The sequence below is a fragment of the Lontra canadensis genome, unplaced genomic scaffold (genome assembly GCF_010015895.1).
Source record: "Lontra canadensis isolate GAN:19392208 unplaced genomic scaffold, GSC_riverotter_1.0 scaffold81, whole genome shotgun sequence".
Classification (NCBI taxonomy): Eukaryota; Metazoa; Chordata; class Mammalia; order Carnivora; family Mustelidae; genus Lontra; species Lontra canadensis.
This window is the reverse complement of record NW_022631075.1, coordinates 368,059-388,675: the sequence shown is the minus strand read 5'-3', so window position 1 is coordinate 388,675 and position 20,617 is coordinate 368,059. Positions and strand designations below refer to the sequence as shown.

The window sequence follows — 20,617 nt, the reverse complement described above, 5'->3', positions numbered from 1 at the left end:
TAGACTGGCTCTAGTACGAGCTGCAGAACTGTCACCATTTTTCTTTTTCCCAGTTATGCCCGTTAAAGAGGAGTGTCTACTAGAGAATTAGGCTCAGATGGGGGATTAAGCAGCCAAGAAACACTCTCAGTTTTTACCCTGACAGCTGAATTTTAGCAAATCTCTAAACTTGGCTTCTGTACCTGTAAGACTCAAGTGATGTAGACAGTGATGGGAAAGACCACTTAGAGATGGAAAACAGCTTGCTGGTTACTCTGCTAATGTGATGGAAGTTGCCAAATGGAAAGTGAATGAATGAATGCAAAACATGCAGCCGGATTGTTTGCCACAAGTTTATTATTCAATAAATGTTCTGTGGTTTGATGTGCAGTATCGTATTTTTAATACATTCTGATTAGAAGTCTAATCCTAAAACCTTCCGTAAGAATTAGACACAATTGAATTAGAAGGGAATTGACTCCATTAAAATATTTTTGGCCTCAATCATGTCCCTCAGCCATTTTTCTCGAAAGCGAGTCATTCCTGGTCTGCAGAGGAAGGAAAACAAACATACCACAACTTTTTAACATAAAACATTGAGCCAGGGATTCCCTGCTTATTCTGTTACATTCCTAGTGAGCAAGAAGTCATTTGGGGTGGGGAGCAAAGGTTGTCTCTATTCCATAGGCCCAATCAGTAAAAGGATTAGTGCATTTCTATGTAAACATTCTTTAAAAGAGCTGCTGTACAAATCAAAGATTATTATATAGGACTTAATTCCCTGTAACTGAATTTCTCATAGAAACAATAGACATGATCCACTTTGCCCCCACCCTCCTTTAGCGGTTAATCCTCAAGTTTCTAATGACTGAAAAACGGGACATTAAAAAAAATTTTCTAGAACAATGGCAGAACCCCTCGAGCCCATCCTGATGGGACGGGTGGGCCAAAGAAGAACAGTGACCACCCTTTAAAAAATAAGTCTCCCCGGGGCACCTGGCTGGCTCAGTCAGTAGAGCATACGACTCTTGATCTTGGGGCCATGAGTTCTAGCCCCACGTTGGGAGTAGAGATTACCAAAAGGAAAAAAAAAAAAAGTCTCCAAATGTTCATTACCTGTGAACTAACGAAAGGCCCTCAAAGATATAAGAGATCTCAATGGGCATATCCTAAGAGAGAAAAGGATAACCGTTAGCCTATACCAGTCATACCAACTCATAATTCCTTCCATCCCTACACTCGTCCTTACGTATACTCTCAAGTTGCTAGAATTCATCCTCCTTACTGGGATGTCTGTAGGTGGTAGTTCTTTGTCACTTCAAATCTCTGTTCCCCAAAAGATCCTTTTGGCAACAAATACTTGAAGGGTCACTGCAGAATTGGAAACAAGTCAGGAAAGGCTTGTGCTCCTCGCAAGTACTCATTTACCTTCTCGATATGTTCCACTCTGCTCAGTTGACAGTATTTACCTCTCGGGAGTAGCATCAGAATGAAATAATACAGATAAGCAAGGTTTGAAAACATTTTTAGAGCAGCAGTGGGGGCTATAATACTGTCTCTGTGGGCCCCTCCCATACTCCCTTCCAAAATTCTACTTGGAATTTCGAGCCAGAGCCCTTCTCCTAAGCCCTGAGTATACAGGCTCTGGTCACGGTCTTGCTTTCCTCCAGCAGCCTTACTTCCCGGTCTCCAACCTTGCCAGTGAGCAAGACAGCTGATGGCAGGATAGGTGACCGGGAGCGGCGAGAGCTCATGGAGGCAGACAGAGTCCCAGATAACTTCTGTGAAAGGAGGGACGGCAAGGCAGGGAGTAACGTGTTCACGTCGGCTGGATTCCAGGCATCATGCTTGGAACCAGACCCACTTCTCTGCTGACCCTAACCCTGGATTCGTGGATATTCTTTGGACTCCTTTCACACCAGCTATCAGCCTGTCTCATATTCATCGTCTCCCTGGCAGCTACACGCAATTCCTTCAAGTATTCATCGAGTGCCTGTTACTTGCCAGGCCTCGTTTTACAGCAAAACGAAAAACAAAAACTCCTGCCTTTGCAGAGCTTAGGTTCTAGTAGGCGGAACAGACAATCCCGTAGACCATCAGAAGGTCAGAAAGTGTTAGGGAGAAAAAGTGAAAGCATGGAGGAAGGGATAGAAAGTGTGGTGTAGGACATGAGAGCCGGGTGTGCCCATCCCTAGGGAAGAAGGTCAGAGGGAACAGCAGGTGCAGAGGCCCTGAGGTGGGACTCTCTGGGTTATTAAAGAGCCGTGAGATCACAGCAGCTGGAGGAGAGGGAGGGAGGGAGGAAGGAGAGGGAGGAGCAATAACAAGGGACCAGGCCTCGCAAGGCCCGGTAGGCCCTCATTGCTCAGTGTACTCCAGGCCCACAGCAGCAGCAGCACCTGGGAGCTTCTTAGCAATGCAGAGTCTCGGGCCCCACCCCAGACCTGCCGAGTCAGAATCTTCCTTTCAACAAGATCAGCTAACGTGCATGCAGTTCAGAGTTAGAGAAACACATGGGAACATTTTAAACAAAGGAGTGACATAATTTCATTTTATCAGGCTCACTCTGGCAGGCGTTTGCTGTTTTGGAAAGCTACACAACGAGGGCGAGGGGGGAAGCAGGGAGACCAGTTAGGAGGCCATTGGAACAGTCTTGGTAAGAGATGATGGTGTCTCGTACCAAGGTGGTAGAAGTGGAGCGGTAAGAAGTTGCTGGATTCAGGACCTATTTTTGAAGATAGGGCCAATAGGATTTCCTAATGTGTTGGATATGAGGGACAGGAGTCAGGGATGATGCCAAGGATTTGGGCCACGAATGGAAATGAGAGGTCTGCGGGCAGATCAGGTTGGGAAGGGTAAATTGGAAGTTCAGTTTAAGTGAGATGTTTATTAAATATCCGAGTGGCAGAGGTCTGGGCTGGAGGTCAGATGTGGGAAGCATAAGCTAGAGGTGGCATTTAAAGCCAGGAGGCAGTAAGACCACCAAGGAGAGGAGTACGGAGGACAGGTTCAAGACCAGTAGAGACTGAGAAGGAATGGGCAGTGAGGCAGAAGGAAAACCCAGATAGTGTGTGGTTCTAGCAGCCAAATGGAACGTTTCATGAAGCTGGGAGTGAGCAGCTCTGGCTAGTGCTATAGATGGGCCAAGCAAGATGAGGACAGAAATAGGACTTGAGTTTTACAAAGAAGGGGTCATCAATGACCTTGACAAGAGATGTCTCCATTTTCATTGAGGTCTCATCTAAGCGAAAGGAGGAGAAAAGGAAGAGCTTACTGGAGGTTTGTTTTTGGTGATCTTGATGGTGAAGAAGGCAGAGGCAGTGACTAGCGGCATGGGTCTCTTAGCGGTTGGGATGCTCCAGCGTACACAGTAGATGTAGTGGTAGCTGTGAATCAGGTCTTCCCTCTCTATAAACTGTGTGTAGTGCACCCAGCGGTCCTGATACTCCCACGTCTGTTTCATATAAAAGAGAAAGAGCACATGGAGAAAAGCAAACTTCCCATTCGCGTCCTCTAGGTAAAGGCAACACACAACAGGAGGGGTTACAGCCTGGCTTCGGGCATCCGTTTCTACCGTTTTGGATTGGGATTCAAACTAGAGTCAACTCCCAATTATCTCCATAAGTGGAGGAGAGCAAAGGCGGAGCCTGCATGAGTGACGAATGCAATGTCCCTGGAGATCGGGCTTTGGAACACAGAGGCCACGCTCAGATGCGTAGGGGCGCATGCACGCCCCACGCACGCCACACACACGTACACATGTGACCTCCCTCCAAGCCCTTAACTCAGGAGACAAGCGTGGTTAACTGGAGAGTAATGAGAATGTGATCAGAACCTGTGTTCTGCTCACTCCTTGGGAGCCCTAAAGGTGTGACTGGAAAGTAATGGGGCCGATTTCACAAGCTGTTTCTGAAAATCCAACTCACTTCAGTGCAGCCATCGGTGGTACATAAAGTAAGTTTAGGAAAGGAATGAGTCAGGCCCAGGATCCTCCAGACCCCTCAGATCCCTATTTGACCCCCTTGGAGAAGTTTTTCTCTCAAAAGCACAAATCTGACTAGCACTTAGGGCCCGGAGAAGTCACAGTGCAGCTCCAGCGCCCTAAGTTCAATTCGACTGAAGCCCCTTGGGTTGGGGGCACAGGAAGCTTCCACAGCCAAAAAAAAAAAACCCACCAAAAAACCCTGAATTGAGTTGAAGGGCCACAGAAGGAAGGAAGTGGGACGGTCTAACAGTTTCAGTGATGTGCGGAGGGCCAGTCAGAGGGAGATGGCTAAAAGATTTCAGGCCCTCTAAAAAAAAAAAAAAATAGGTTGGCGTTCTCCCTCAGCTTACTTTCTTTCAAACTTAAGTTGATTGTTTCAGTCACCCAGACAGGAGCCCCAGACTATAGATTCCTGGAGATCAGGATTGTGTTTTACACAGATTGTCATGCCTGTTAGTGAAGGAGCCCGCTAGTTAACCCTTTGCAGCCCACTGGAGCATGACTTTCTTTCCAACCTTCCTATGTGAATATATTTCTTCAGCCCTAATGTTTAATCTGTTACACCATCAAAGACCTTGTACCATCGGAAGGGTCCCCGTTTTTATCACTGTTCAGGCAGCTGATTCTCGCGTAGCTCCAGTGAGTGTGTTTTAATCTTGTATTTTGTCATTTTTACATAACATTGCTTCATATACTCGCTTCCAGGAAACAATTTCTCATTGTGCTACTCTCCCATGGATGGCTTAGCCAATTACATATTATTGGACACTCAAAATCAACAGGCACCTGGAAGTACATGCCCAAAACTCTTATCAATGGTAAGTGACCCTCAAGGGAGTAGAACTGGGTATTGTGGGGGTCAAAGGGGAGCTTTCATTTTCTACTTTGTGTCATTTTGCTCAATGGGGATTTTTTGGGTTTTTTTATAATGTCTTATTTTATTATAAAAATAATTTTAACTTGGTTGTAGGCATTGGGGATTTTCCAACTTTTCTCATATAAAGAACTTATTTGTATATTCCTGTTGCCAGATTGTGTTCCTTGAGAGAATAAACTAATTGTGCCCATTGGCAATACATAATTGTACCTATTCCCTCCCCAAAACACACGAGCCTTTGGACACCAGGTTTCATCATTCTTATTCACATTGTAATACCTCAGAATCTTGTGAATTTACATTTTTCACTGATAGTAAAACTCTGCATTATTTTTGTCATCAGAAACTTTTCAGGGGCACCTGCGTGGCTCAGTAAGTTAAGTGTCTGCCTTCAGCTCCGGTCATGATTCCAGGGTCCCAGAATAGAGCCCTGAGTCCCACATCGGGCCCCCTGCTCAGGGGGGGAGTCTGCTTCTCCCTCTGCCCCTCCCTCCATTCATGCTCGCTCACTTTCTTGCACGCTCAAATAAATAAAATCTTTGAAGAAAGAAAGAAAGAACTTTTCCTACTATGGTGGCCAAAGTATATCAGACCTGTGATCAAAACTTTATTTTGCTGCTTGATCAGAAAGACTTAGGACCAGCGCACCTAGGTGGCTCAGTCGGTTAAGGGTCTGACTGAGTTTTGGCTCAGGCCATGATCCCCAGGGTCATGGGATCAAGCCCCATAATGGGCTCCATGCTCAGGGCAGAGTCTGCTTGAGATTCTCTACCTCTCCCTCTCCTCCTGCCCCTCCCCTTGCTCGTGCACACTTTCTCTTTCGGAAATAAACAAAGAAATACAGTCTTTAAGACTTTGGGCAAATTTTCCAACCTCTCTGAACCTCAGGGTTTCTAATTTGTAAAATGGGTACACTGATGTACCTACACGCAGGTCCGTTGTGGGGATTAGATGAGATCATGCATGCGAAGTACTTAGCAGTACTCGACACACAGTGATGCTCAGGAAATGGTAACTACTCATTTGCCATCGCCTGGTGTACGGTGAATTCTGGGAAATCTGCAATAAGCTTGAGAAAGCTCTCCATCAGCAATGTCTGACCCCCGGAGGACAGACTTCGCTTCCAGGGCTCGCTGCGTTAGCAGGTCTGGGAACAAGGGGATTTTCTGTCAGTAGCTCTATAGAGCTTTTAACTTTTCAGTTAACTTTCTACTTTCTAATCATCTTGTCCTCATGATGGTCCTACGCGGTAGGTAAGCTCTTCATCTGTGAACAAATAATGGTATGGAAAGAACAAATCTGTTCACGTATTCAACACATATTTTAGAGCATCTGTGTGTATGTGGCCTTTTAGGAGCTGGGGACAGAGAATTGGATAAAAGTTTCTGCCCTTATGGTCTGTATAATCTGTAGGTGGAAGAAAGGCAAAGGGTAAGTAAGTAAAATCTCCTATCTTAGGTAGAGCCGAATGCCAAGGGAAAAAATAAATCAGGGCAGGAGAACGGGTTGCAATTTTAGATGAGGTGACCAGGAAAGGCCTCAGTGAGCAGGTGGAATCTTTTTTCAGTTGAGCTATAGTTGACATACAGTGTTCTATTAGTTTCAGGTGTACAACGTAGTGATTTAATATTAATGTACGTTATGAAATGATCACGTTAGGTCTGTCACCATACAAAATTATGACACTTTAATGACTACTTTCTCTGCTGTGCTTTTCATCCCCATGACTATTTTTTTTAAGGATTCTATTTATGTATTTGACAGAGAGAGAGCACAAGTAGGGGAACAGCAGGGATAGGGAGACAGAGAAGCAGGCTCCTTGTCGAGCAGGGAGCCTGACGCGGGGCTCCATCCCAGGACCCTGGGATCATGACCCGAGCCGAGGGCAGACACTTAACTAACTGAGCCACCCAGGTGCCCCATCGCCATGACTATTTTATTTTATTTATTTTTAAAGGTTTGAAGTAATCTCTGTGCCCAGTGTGGGCCTTGAACTCGCAACCCTGAGATCAAGAGTCACATTGCTCCACCAACTGAGCCAAGAGCACCCTGTGACTAGTTCCTTTTATACCTGGAACCTCGTACTTCTTAATCCCCTTCACTTGTTCTACCCAAATCATACCCCTCTCTCCCCTCTGGTAACACCAGTTTGTTCTCTGTATTTGAGTCTGTTTCTGTTTCATTTTGTTGGTTCATTTGTTTGGTTTTTTTAGATTCCACTTGTAAGTGAAATCATGTATTATTTGTCTTTCACTTACTCCTTAGTATAATACCCTCTAGGTCCATCCATGGGCAAGACTTCATTCTTTTTCATGGCTGAATACTATTCTATTTTATATATATCACATCTTTGTTACCCATTCATCTACTGATGGACACTCAAGTTGCTTCCACATCTTGGCTTAGAGCAAATAATGCTGCAATGAACATGGAGTGCGTATATCTTTTCAAGTTCGTGTTTTTGTTTTTGGGAAAATACACAGTAGTGGAATTGCAGGATCATATAATATTTCTATATAAAATTTTCTGAGGAACCCCCATATCGTTTTCCATCGGGCTGCACAAATTTACATTCCCACCAACAGTGCACGAGGCTTCCCTTTTTTCCATGTCCTCACCAACACTTGTGATTTCTTGTCTTTTTGACATTAGCCATTCTGACTGGTGTGAGGTGATGTTGTGCTTGTGATTTGCATTTCCCTGATGATAAATGACATTGAGGATCTTTTCATGTGTTTCTTGTCCATCTGTATGTCTTCAGAAAAAGTTTCTATTCAGGCCCTCTGCCCATTTTTTATTTTTTATTTATTTTTTTAAAAGACTTTTTATTTATTTGACAAACAGAGATCACAAGTAGAAAGAGAGGCAGGTGGGGAGAGAGGAGGAAGTGGGCTCCCCACTGAGCAGAGAGCCTGATGTGGGGCTCGATCCCAGGACCATGAGATCATGACCTGAGCTGAAGGCAGAGGCTTTAACCCACTGAGCCACCCGGGTGCCCCTGTGCCCATTTTTTAAATGGATTTTTTTCCTTTTTTGGTGTTGAGTTGTAGGAGTTCTTTATGTATTTTGGATATTAACCCTTTATCAAACATATCATTTGTAAAATATCTTCTCACATTTAGTAGGTTGCCTTTTCTTTTATTGGTGGTTTCCTTTGCTGTGCAAAGGTTTTTTTGTTTGATGTAGTTGCAGTTGTTTATTTTTGTTTTTGTTTTCCTTGCCTGAGGAGACACACCGAGGAACATATTGCTAAGGCTGATTTCCAAGTGTTATTTCCTGTGCTTTCTTTTAGGATTTTTATGGTTTCAGGTCTTACATTTAGGTCTTTAAACTATTTTGAGCTTATTTTTGTATATGGTGTTAGAAAATGGTCTGGTTTTTGTTTTTTGTTTTTGTTTTGTTTTGTTTTCAGCATAACAGTATTCCTTGTTTTTGCACCACACCCAGTGCTCCATGCAATCCGTGCCCTCTCCAATACCCACCACCTGGTTCGTTTTGTTTAGATTTTATTTGAGAGAGCGAGCATATGAGCAGGGGGAGGGGCAGCAGGAGAGAATCTCAAGCAGACTGTGCTTCAAATGCAGAGCCTGATTTAGGGCTCAATCTCACAAGATGATCTCCTGAGATGATGACCTGAGCTAAAACCAAGAGTCTGGCATGCAACCGACTGAGCCACCCAGGTACTCCTCCATTTTCATTTTTTTTTTTTTTTTTGCATGTAGGTGTCCATTTTTCTTAACACCTTTTATTGAAGAGACTGTCTTTTCCCTGTTGTATACTCTTGCTTCCTTTGGCATAGATTAATTGACCATATAAGTGTGGGTTATTTCTGGACTCTGTTTTGTTCTTTTGATGTATGGGTCTGTTTTTGTGCCGGTACCATACTGTTTTGATTACGATAGCTTTGTAGTATAGTTTGAAATCCAGGAGCATACTACTTCCTGCTTTGCTCTTCTTTCTTAAGATTGCATTGACTGGGGGCACCTGCATGGCCCAGTCGTTAAGGATCTGCCTTCGGCTCGGGACATGATCCCAGGGTCTTGGGATTGAGCCCCACATCAGGCTTCCTGCTCAGCAGGAAGCCTACTTCTACCTCTCCCACTCCCTCTGCTTGTGTTCCCTCTCTCGCTGTCTCTCTCTCTGTCAAATAAATAAATAAAAATTTAAAAAAAAAAAGATTGGTTTGATTAATCAGGGTCTTACGTTGTTCCATGTAATTTTAGGATTATTTGTTCTAAAATGAAAAAAATGCCAGTGGTATTTTTGTTGGGATGGTATTGAATTCTGCAGATTGCTTTGGGTATTATAGGCATTTTAATAATACTAATTCTTCCATTCCATGAGCATTTATTTGTCATCTTCAATTTCTGTCATCACTGTCCTACAGTTTTCAGAATACACGTCTTTCAACTCCTTGGTTAAATTTATTCCTAGGTATTTTATTCTTTTTGATGCAATTGTGTATGGGATTGTTTTCTCAGTGGCTCTTTCTGATAATTATTAGAGTATAGAAATGCAGCAACAGGTTTCTGCATGTTAATTTTGTATCCTGCAACTTCACTGAATTCATTTCTTATAGATTTTGTTTTTATTTGACAGAGAGAGACCCAGCGAGAGAGGGAACACAAGCTGGGAGAGTGGGAGAGGGAGAAGCAGGCTTCCTGCTGAGCAAGGAGCCTGATGCAGGACTCGATCCAAGGACCCTAAAATCATGACCTGAGCCAAAGGCAGGCACTTAATGACTGAGCCACCCAGGCACCCCTTGAATTCATTTATTAGTTCTAATAGTATTTTGGTTGAGTCTTTAGGGTTTTCTATATATAGTATCATGATGTCTGCAAACAGTGGTAGTTTTGCTTCTTCTTTATCAATTTGGATGCCTTTTATTTCCTTTTCTTGTTTCATTGCTACAGCTAGGCGCTGCACTATATGTTGAATAAAAAGGGCAAGAGTGGGCATTGTAGTCTTGTTCCTGATCTCAGAGGGAATGCTTTCAGCCTTTCACTTTAAAAAAAAATTATTTATTTATTTGACAGACAGAGATCAGCAGCAGGCAGAGAGGCAGGCAGAGAGAGAGGAAGGGAAGCAGGCTCCCCACTGAGCAGAGAGCCCAAAGTGGGGCTCGATCCCAGGACGCTGGGATCATGGCCTGAGCCGAAGGCAGAGGCCCAACCCACTGAGCCACCCAGGCGCCCCACCAGCCTTTCACTCTTGAGCATGATGTTAGCCCTGAATTTGTCATATCTGGCCTCTCTCATGTTGAGATATGTTTCCTCAGTGCCCACTTCATTGAGAGTTTCTATCATATTTGGATGTTGAGTTGTGTCAGGTGCTTTCTCTGCATTTATTGAGATGGTCATATTTTTATCCTTTATTTTGTTAACATGGTGTATCACATTGATTAATTTGTAAATATTAAATCATCCTTGCATCCCTGGAATAAATCCCACTTGATCTTGGTTTATATGATACTTTTAAGGTATTGTTGAATTCGGTTTGTTAATATGTCATTGAGGATGTTTGCATCTATGTTCTCAGGAATACTGATCTGGAATTTTCTTTTTGTCTGTCTGTCTGGTTTTGGTATCAGGGTAATGCTGGTCTCATTGAGTGATTGGGAAGCAACCTTTCCTCTTTAATTTTTTAGAATAGTTGGAGAAGGATAAGTATCAGCTCCTTTTTAAATGTTTGGTGAGGGGCTCAGTTGGTTAAGCGTCTGCCTTTAGCTCAGGTCAGGGTCCTAGGGTTCTGGGATTGAGCCCTGCATCGGACTCCCTGCTCACCAGAGTGTCTGCTCCTGCCTCTCCCTTTGCCTCCCCCTTCATGCTTTCTCTCTCTCTCTCTCAAATAAATAAATAAAATCTTTTAAAAAAATGAATGTTTGGTGAAATTCACTTGTGAAGCCATCTGGTCCCAGATGTCTTGTGTTTTTGAGTACTGATTCAATTTCATTATTAACATTTTGTCTGTTCAGATTTTCCATTTCTTCTTGATTCCAGTCTTGGAAGATTGTTTCTAGGAATTTATCTATTTCTTCTAGGTTGTTTAATTTGTTTGCAACGAATAATTTTTCAGACTAGTCTAGTCTCTTATAATCATTTGTATTTCTGTGGTGTCAGTTATGATATCTTTCATTCCTGATTTTTTTCATTCGAGTTCTCTTTTTTTCATCATGAGTGCTAAAGGTTTTCCAGTTTTATCTTTTCGAAGAACCAGCTCTTAGTTTCATTGATCTTTTCTAATGTTTTAAGTTTCTATTTCATTTATCCTCTCTCTAATACTTATTATTTCCTTCCTTCTACTAATTTTGGTCTTTGTTCTTTTTCTACTTCCTTTGGGTGTAAGATAAGATTGAGATTTGCAGATTTCTTCAGTTGGGCCTGTAGTGCTATGAACTTCCTGTAGCGTGAAGTCTGCTTAAGTTTCTTTCTCCTTCTCCCTCAGCCCCTTACCCCCTCAAACAAATACATAAATCTTTTTTTAAGATTTTTATTTATTTATTTGAGAGAGAGAGAGAACACACCCAAGCGGGGGGAATGGGCACAGGGAGAAGCAGACTCCCCGCTGAGCAGGGACCCTGATGCAGGGCTCCATCCTGGGTCTCAGGGATCATGACCTGAGCAAAGGCAGACGCTTAATTGACTGAGCCACCCAGGTGCCCCTAAATAAATAAATCTTAAAAAAAAATTCCTTGTAAAACCTCTTTGGCTACATCGCTTGGATTTTGTACTCTGTTGTTGCCATTTTCATTTGTCTCGCGGTATTTTTTACTTCCTCTTTGACTTCTTGGTTCATCCATTGATTGCTTAGTATCATGCTTAACCTCCAGGTGTTTGTAGTTTGTAGTGTTTTTCCAATTTTCTTCTGTAATTGGTTTCTACGTTCATGCCATTGTGCTAAAAAAAGGATGCTTGATATGATTTCAGTCTTCTTAAGTTTGAGACTTGTTTTCTGGCCTAACACAAGATCCGTCCTGGAGAATGTCCCATGTGTACCTGAAAAGAATGTGTATTCTGCTGGTTTGAGATGGAATGTTCTGGATATATGTTAGGTCCATCTGGTCTAATGTGTCATTCAAAGTCACTTTCCTTACTGATTTTCCGCCTAGATGATCTGTTGATATTAGTGGGGTGTTAAAGTCCCCTACCATTACTGAACTACTGTCAATTTCTCCCTTTATATTTGTCAATATTTTCTTTATATATTTAGGTGCTCCTGTGCATAGATATTTACAAGTCTTATATCTTCTTGTTGGGTTGACCCCTTTATCATTATGTAATGCCCTTTGCCTCTGGTTACAGGTTTTGTTTTAAAGTCTATTTTGTCTGGTATAAGTGTGGCTATCCCTGTTTTCCTTTTTTTCCCTCCCATTTACTTGGAATATCTTTTCCCATCCCTTCACTTTCAGTCTGTATGTATCTCGAGGTCTGAACTGAGTCTCCTGTAGACAGCGTATAGGTGGGTTTTGTTTTTGTTTTTGTTTTTAAGATTTTATTTATTTGACAGGCAGAGATTACAAGTAGGCAGAGAGGCAGGCAGAGAGAGAGAGGTGGAAGCAGGCTCCCTGCTGAGCAGAGAGCCCCGACTCAGGGCTCCATCCCAGGACCCTGGGATCACGACGTGAGCGGAAGGCAGAGGCTTTAACCCACTGAGCCACCCAGGCACCCCTGGGTTTTGTTTTTTTATCCATTCAGTCACCCTGTGTCGTACGATTGGAACATGTAGTCTCTTTGCATTTAAAGTAATCACTGCTGGGCATGTACTTATGATTAATGTGTTCATTGTCTTCTGGCTGTTTTTGTAGTTCTTCTCTATTCCTTTCTTCCCTTGTGACTTGGTGACTTTCTTTACTGTGATGTTCGGATTCTGTGTCTTTTGTGTATCCATTCTAGATTTTGGGGATGTGGTTACCAGAAGGTTCACATATAACACACTATATAGAGCCGTGCATTTCAAGTTGATGGTCACTTAATTTTGAACACATTCTAAAAGTGCTACGTTTTTACTCCCTTCCCATTTCATGTAGTTGACATCATATTTTACATCTTTTTATCTTGTGTACCTCATAAGTAATTATTGTAGCTATAATTGAGACACTACTTTGTCTTTTAACCATCACACTAGCTTTCTAAGGGATTGACCCACTACCTTTACTATATGTTTACTCTTACCAGTGAGATTTTTTCTTTTGTAATTGTCTTCTAATCATGGCCTTTTCTACTTAAACAAGTCCCTTTAACATTTTTTGGAATGCTGGTTTAGTGGTGATGAACTCCTTTAACTTTTGTTTGAGAACTCCTCTCTCCTTCAGTTCTGATTGCTAACCTTGCTGGGTGGAGTATTCTTGGTTGTAGGTTTTCTTTCCAGTACTTCGAATGTATCGCACTACTCCCTTTGGGCCTGCGAACTCTGCAGAAAAATCAGCTGATCGCCTTATGAGGGTTCTCGGATACATAACTATTTGTATTCTCTTGCTGCTTTTAAGATTCTCTCTTTATCTTTAATTTCTGCCATTTTAATTATTATGTGTCTTGGCGTGGACCTCCTTGGGTTCCTCTTATTTGGGGCTCTCTGGGCTCGCTGGACCCAGATGTCTGTTTCTTTCTCCATGTTAGGGAAGTTTTCAGCTATTGAGTTTTCAGAAATGTTTTCTGCCCCTTTCTCTTTCTCTTTCCGGGACCCCGATAATGCAGATGTTCGTATGCTTGGTGTTCCAGTGGCACCTTATCCTACTCCCATTTCTTAAGAATTCCATCTTCTTGGGCGCCTGGGTGGCCCAGTCAGTTAAGTGTTCAACTCTTGATTTCAGCCCAGGTCATGATCTCGGGGTCGTGAGATTGAGCCCCGCGTTGGGCTCCGCGTCAGGTGAGGAACCTGCTTGGGATTCTCCCACCCTCTCCCTCTGCCCCAGCCCCATTTGAGCTTTCTCTGTCTCTCAAAAAATAAAAGTAAAAATATTTTCTATCTCTTTGTTAAAGTTCTCACCAAGTTCATCCATTCGTCTCCCAACTCTTGTACTCTTAGGAGCATCTTTATGACCATTCCTTTGAACTCTTTATCAGGTAAATAGCTTATCAACATTTTTAGCCTTTTTCTGTGATTTTGTCTTATTCTTGTTCCTCTGTCTCCTCATTTTGTCTGACTTTCTGTTTGTTTCTATGTATTAGGTACATCAGCTCTGACTCCTGGTCTTGAAAGTAGCGGCCTTATGTAGAAGGTGTTCTGTGGGGCCCAGTAGTATCATCAGCCCTCATCACCAGAACCAGGCACTCCGGGGGTGTCCCGCGTGTGGGCTACAGCCCACTGCACTGTCCACAATGCACTGTCCTATTTTGACTCCGCTATGATTGCTGTGGGGGTGCTGGTGAGCGGGGCTGGCCCTTGGCCCTGCCGGCTGCAGTGCCTACTGGTGGCTATTGTGGGTGTGCTGGTAAGTAGGGCTGTACCCCTCCACCCCACCTGAGGCATAAGTTGCTTTGGAGGGACACTGGTCTTGGTCAAGGCTGCCCACCAGCTGTGGCAGGGTGGTAATGACTTTGGGAAGATGCTGGTCCCAAGTGAGGCTGCCTGCCTGCTGTGGCGGGCCAGGAGCTGCTTCAGAGGGGCACCTGCCAGGGTGGGGTCAGGAGCCTAGCAAGGTAGATGGAGAAATGTCAGAACTGGTACCCACCAGCACTTTCATTCCCAGAGGATGTTCCTACAGACCCCTGCCCCTTTGGCACATAACCTTAAAATGACGTGATAAATCCCCCTTCGCAAATAGTCCAGGCACCTTTCAAACCACTGCCTCTGTGCTTGGTCTCAGAGAGAATGGTAGCGTGTGGGCCCTTTAAGAGCTGAGTCTTGGTTTCCCATAATACTCTGATCAAGCAGCCCCCGATTTTCAGAGTCCCTGGGATGAAGCCCTGCTGATTCTCAAGGCCAGATGTTAGGGGGCTCATCTTCCCAGTGCAGTCTCCAGGGTGGTGGGTGGTACCCAGAGGTGGAGCTTGGACCTTCCACTCCTCCGGGAGGGCCTGCCCGCCTGTGATAGCCCCACCATGTGTGGATTGCTGTGCAGGGATTTAGCTCCTGACTTTGTCTCTGTCCCTGCTACCCTTCTTAACATGGCTTTTTCTTCATATCCTTAGCCGTGGAAGAGCTCTTCTAGTCTTCAGGTGACTCTCAGCATGAGTGAACAGGCGGCATCTTAACAAAGACCTCAAGAGAGGTAAGGCATGAACCATGAGAACAGATCCCAGGGGAGAGGGTCCCAGGCAGGGAGCACTGCCCACGAAAAGGCTCTGAGGTGGGAGCGGGCCTGGCAGTTGAACAGAAAGGAGGCGGGTGTGGCTGCAGTTAGAAAGGTGAAAAGGGAGAAGGTAGCAGGTGATGACTCTGGGCGCTAGGTTGGGAGGGAAGAGGGGACTCCAGTCACTTCAAGCTCCGCAGGCCATTGTCAGGACTGACTTTTGCCTTTTACTCAGAGTAATGGGTGGCATTGTTGGGGGAAATTTTTCTGCTTGTTCTGTGTCCATTCCAGCCTGATTCACAAACCCTGGCTGCAGTAGGCAGAGGCTTTCGCCCGACTCCAGAGGGTGACGTTCTCCAGAGCAAGAAGTTCCAAGAGTAAGTAGTACTTTGTGCCGTGCACCTCGCTTCCACCTCACTGGGCCTTCCTCGGGCCTAGGGAACTGCCCTTAGGGCTGTAGGCCGTGACGGGCTGGCCAGAGAAGCAGAGACAGCAGGAAGCTTCTCGAGTTTGCCTCCACCTGTTCCGGCTCGGCTGTGTTCTGAGGAAATACAGCGGGCGAGTAGGGACTGAGGAAATACAGCGAGTAGGGATTTCAGGTCATGGTTTAACCCGCCCCGCCAGGTATGCAAGGCAACCTGGATAAGCCACTCCAGGATAAGCCACACAAATGGGTCAGAGCCAGGCAGAGGCAGAAGAGAGACAGGAATTCACAGACATGCACATCACAGTGTGCAGGCATGATGTTCCAAAACCAGCTCAGAAAGATCTCTAAAGTTGGTGACGGGAGAATTCCTGGTTTGAAAGCCAGCATGGGAAAATGGCTTAACCGGGCCTCCCGGATTTGCCGAGGGAGATGTAAGGTTAGGAAGATACAAACAAGGAAAGACGACTGTGACTCTCACCGTCGAGCCATACCATTTTGATCTTGGAACCCAGATGGGGACAGTTGTTTACTTTTTAGTCACCTTTGAAATCATCTAGGGTTTCTGGGTCTGAAACTTTTCATCAGATGCTCCTTTTCATTATTCCTCGCCCTTGTATGCCCATCCGGAGCGGTCCGCTAACTTACCAGGACGAACTCCTCTATCTGTTTGCGGCCCCTTTCTGCTGTGAATTCACCGTGTGTGATCCATTTGATGCTTTTGGTGGGCTTTTCAGCTTCTGCAAGAAAAGGAGGTGAGAATTTGTCAGTTGCCTGGTGGTGTGGCATTGTTTAATGGGACTGTCCTTCAGGCCTCCAAGCAGGATGACTACCTTCCACAGTCTTTTTTTTTTTTCTTTAAATGTGGGGTTTCCTTTTTTAAATGTCAGTTTTCTTCATTTGTTTTTAATGATTCTACCTGTTTATTTGACAGAGACACAGTGAGAGAGGGAACACAAGCGCGGGGAGTGGGAGAGGGAGAAGCAGGCTTCCCGTTGAGCAGGGAGCCCGATGCCAGGCTCACTCTCAGGATCCTGGGATCATGACCTGAGCTGAAGGTAGACGTTTAACCGACTGAGCCACCCAGGCACCCCTACCTTCCATACTCTTAACAGCAGCGTGGATGGCACTCTTCACTAACTCTAGAGCTAATTTATTCACATCGCCGTTGTCATCTTCTTTGTCTGTCTCGTGGCTTTGATCCACATCCATCTCCTGGATATTGAAATTTTTGGTCCCATCCATTTTCTTTCCCCTGGAAAAAGAAGCTCAAGAAGTTAGCCCTTGCGCATGTGTGCGTGCATCTGCCTACAACACTTGTCTAAGTTCAGACCTCCGCTTGAAGGATAAGATGTAGGAAATGGTTGTTGCCTCTAGGGGGGCAACAAAGGCTTAAGGGTGGGGATGGGAGTGAGGCCTTATAGTTTATCCTTTGTGCCTAGCTTCAGAGATCTGTTTTTCCTGAAAACCAAGGGTTTTCAGATTCTTAGAACCATGAACGGTTCAATCAAGGTGTAGTAGAATGAGTCCGAACTTCTTTGGAGTTCTAACAATATGGATTTCTAGCAGAGTCTTTAATAGAACCTCAATCCCTGCTTAGGCAACTGAGAGCACATGCCCAGCCTTTTTTTTTTTTTAAGATTTTATTTATTTTATTTGAGAAAGAGAGAACATGAGCAGGGGGAAGGGCAGAGGGACAGGGAGAGAGAAAGAGAAACAGACTCCCCACTGAGCACCGAGCCCAAGGCAGGGCTCGATCCCACGACCCTGAGATCAGAATCTGAGCCAAAACTGAGTCGGATACTTAACCCACTGAGCCACCCAGAGACCTGGAGCTATGTGCCCTGGGGCACCTGGGTAGCTCAGTCAGTTAAACGTTGGACTCGATTTTGGCTGAGTTCATGATCTCATGGTTGTGGGATCAAGCCCTGTGTTGGGCTCGGCGCTCAGTGCAGAGTCTGCTTGAGATGCTCTCCTTCTCCCTCGGTCCTTCCCCCTGCTTGTGCTCGCTCTCTTCTCAAATAAATAAATAAATAAATAAATCTTTTTTTTTTTTTAAAGAATAATGTGAATTAAAATCATTAGAGGCAATACAGCATAGGATGGGGATGGGTTTTCAGTTTTTTTCTCTTGGATTCTCCAGGTGTACTATATATCATCTGCCAGAAACTATCATTTTTTACCATCTCCTCTCCTGAGGGAATATACTTCCATAAGTACTTGCTTTGGTGAACACTTCCAGAAAACTGTTCAGTGAAAGGGAAGGTAACATGCCTCCTGACTTCAGTGGGCGTGCTTTCTGCTGTTCCATCATAACGTGTGCTGCTGGTTTATGGTGACAGATGTGTCACATCGGGAAACTCTTTGCTCCTGTTCTGGTAAGAGGTTTATCATAAATGATCACTAAAATTTTCCAGATGTTTTTAACATCTACGGAGATGGTGAAACTTCATCGTTATTCGGGCTGTGAACAAGGGTTCATCACAGTGTAAGACTCTGCCCCTTCTCTGTCTTTTTTCCATCCTTTCCTCTTGAGTCTTGGATTCTCTTTCTTTCCTGGCTACTACTTAAGTCTCTTCACTTTTGACAAATCACTTCCTTCTAGCACAGCTATGCATCCCTGTGGCCAGTGGCATGGGGGGGTGTTGTAGCAAAGTGGGTGTCTCTCTCCAAAGGGAGCTCATTATTCTTCTGTAGTTACTGCTTCCAATTTTGGGGTGTTTAATGTGCCTTGTTTCATTTAACTCAGCCCTACTCCATGAAATCATGCACTAGACACCTTCCATTTGCCCTTTCAGATCCACTCCTCCCGTGTCCCCTGCTCTCTGTCCTGGAAGGCTGACCTGGCTGGACTGCATCAGTGGGCTCTCCCCTCTGGCTTCCAGGAGGTTCTGCACAATGCGGAGACCAGGCTGAGGGAGGAGAATGAGGGCAAGTGATATGTTCCCTGGGGAGCAGTCCGCCTTCAGGGTCCCCTGTGGCTGGAGCGGACCCTGCTTGTCCCAGGGCAGGGGTCTCACTTCTCAGCCCCGTAAGGGCAGTTATGCTCTCCCCTCAGCCCCGTTCTAGAACAGCCCAACTGTTCTAGCCCCAGGGGAGCTGCACTTGCCCTTGTAGCCCTCCTGTCTGCCCACACCTTCGTAAACACTCCATTCGCTTAACCCTTCTCTACCTGCACTGCTCTTAGTATGCCAGGTTTCCTGGTGGGACCCTGCGACACAGAGAGACTCTTGTCACCACATGAAAGGAGGAGGCCAGGCTCACGGCCAGACTGTCTGGCTCGGTGGCTGATGCACTCAACTACCCCACTCTCCTCCCTCCAGGACTCCAGAGTCTGAAGCCCTCCTGAAGTCTAGAATGTGCTCACTTGCTTTCTGTGAGCCTCTTCGAGGAGAGGCACCCTCCGCCCCCTTTCTCATTGTTGGTTCCAGGGTGTGCTGGGGGCTGTCCAGGGCAGCCCAGTTCTTGGGGCCGTCAGTCCAGGCATGGTCTGAACAGCCTTTCAAGCCTTGGGTAATGCTGACTCGTGTTCATTTGGGTCTTCATATTAGCATTTGTGGCTCGGTTTGCATCTGCCTCAGTTTCCTGTGGCTGCTCTCCGGGGGTGGACGAGGCCGTGTACTGGGGGAGGACGGAGTCTTCCCAGGCTGCCCGTCCCAGACAGTGAGGAGAGCCTGAAGGGTGGCCAGTGAGGGAGTCCAAAGGCCCTCGAGCTAGAGAACTGGCTGTCCCCAGCCTAAGAATTGGGCCAATTAGGCCACAGCTATTTGCTGTAAACTCTGTAGTTAAAGACAACAGTGGAGTTTTTTTGGTAAACCGGTAAATTTAGGAGGCTTTGGTGAGTTAACCGTACAGCAACTTGATCCTTTAAACAAATGGCCCACATGGCGACTCGGTCACTCAGTGACTTGGGTTTCAGCAAACTGCTTCTTGATGAATTAAACAGAAGCCAAATATGTAACTTCCAAAACCAGGCAGAGGAGGTGGGGGGGTTCTCATCCATGGAAGGACCTCCTTAAGACCTTCCCTAGGGAGCCCTGTATTCCGGCAGGAGGGAGAAAGGGGAGCAGGGGCTCACATCGTGCCCTTGCACGTCCATGGGCACGCATCCTTCATAAGTGTCCCTCCGACTGACTTGTCCTCATGCTTCGTCTCCCCTCCCTGCCTAAGGAGAGAGGCCAGATGGGCAGGAAAGGCCAGGCGTGTGGTGGAGCCCCGGGTCAGGCGACAGCTGCGGAGAACCAGTGTGAGGCCTCTCTGCAGCACGCCCCACCCCCCACAAGCCCCCCCACCCCAGTACCTGAGTGAGCAGATCCTTGTTTGGAGCAGTACCGGCCAGGTCAGCCTCAGACTCCTGGCCGCTCTGGCCCAGGCCTGCCAGACAGAATGTTGACATGTGCTCCCCGGGCAACACCCATTCCCACCAATGGGAGGCAAAGCCCTGAGTGGCCACCCGCTTCTGCCAGTGAAGGCAGGGACAGTCCGTCCCATCAACCTTGGGACCTCTGCCCTGTGGCACTCGTGGCCAGCTTCCTCCGGCGGCGGGGGAGCTCGAAGGGCTTTTGCCGGAGAAGCAGGGATGGCGGCCCGGCATGTGGTGGGGATGATGGGGGTCTGCTCTCTGGGCCACTGTGTGCAGCGCCGTGTGTGTGTGTGTGTGTGTGTGTGTGGTCTCCGCCTCCTCCTGGCAGCCTGCTGGCCACCAGTAGTGTTTGTGTTACCGGGAGACACAGCGAGCCACCCAGGGCATCAGACCCAGGGCCGCTGGCCTCACTGACGGAACTCCTTACTTCTCGAGACCCACATTCCCAGGCTTGGAACTCCCTGCGTGCTTGACTGTTTTCAGGGGTGTCTTTTGTGAATCACGGATGAGCTTCCAACATAATGGTTATCAGCCTAGACCCGGGAACAGTTTACTGCACGTTTCGTAGTTTCCTTGTCTGCGAAATGGGGATCATAGTGCCTGTGGAATAGGGGTCCGCGGGAGGACCGGATCCTGCGATTCCTGTCAAGACTGGGAACAGTGCCTGGTGCATCAGAAGCGGTCTTCACACCGACCAGATCGTTTTTCTAGTATTATCACTAATAGCAGTAGTACTGTAGAGTGTTCTTTTAAATGGT

The 20,617-nt window shown here is 45.8% G+C and overlaps 2 protein-coding genes across 2 annotated transcripts in view; one reads left to right on the top strand and one right to left on the bottom strand.

Moving 5' to 3' along the window:
- The window catches only part of NKAP (NFKB activating protein), a 41,148-nt gene extending 26,159 nt beyond the window's left edge, over positions 1–14,989 (top strand). Inside the window, exons 10-11 of the transcript XR_004385550.1 lie at positions 4,670–4,782; positions 14,972–14,989. The gene's annotated coding sequence lies outside the window, so the exon portion shown is untranslated. The remainder of the gene's footprint in view (positions 1–4,669; positions 4,783–14,971) is intronic.
- On the bottom strand, positions 335–19,854 carry AKAP14 (A-kinase anchoring protein 14). The gene is made up of 6 exons (XM_032882292.1): positions 19,797–19,854; positions 16,594–16,751; positions 16,145–16,236; positions 3,254–3,433; positions 1,096–1,148; positions 335–527 (listed from the first exon to the last, which is right to left on the bottom strand). The coding sequence occupies exons 2-6, from the start codon at positions 16,739–16,741 to the stop codon at positions 443–445; spliced, it is 558 nt and encodes a 185-aa protein (XP_032738183.1). The 5' UTR covers positions 16,742–16,751; positions 19,797–19,854; the 3' UTR covers positions 335–442.
- Positions 19,855–20,617: the final 763 nt, after the last annotated feature.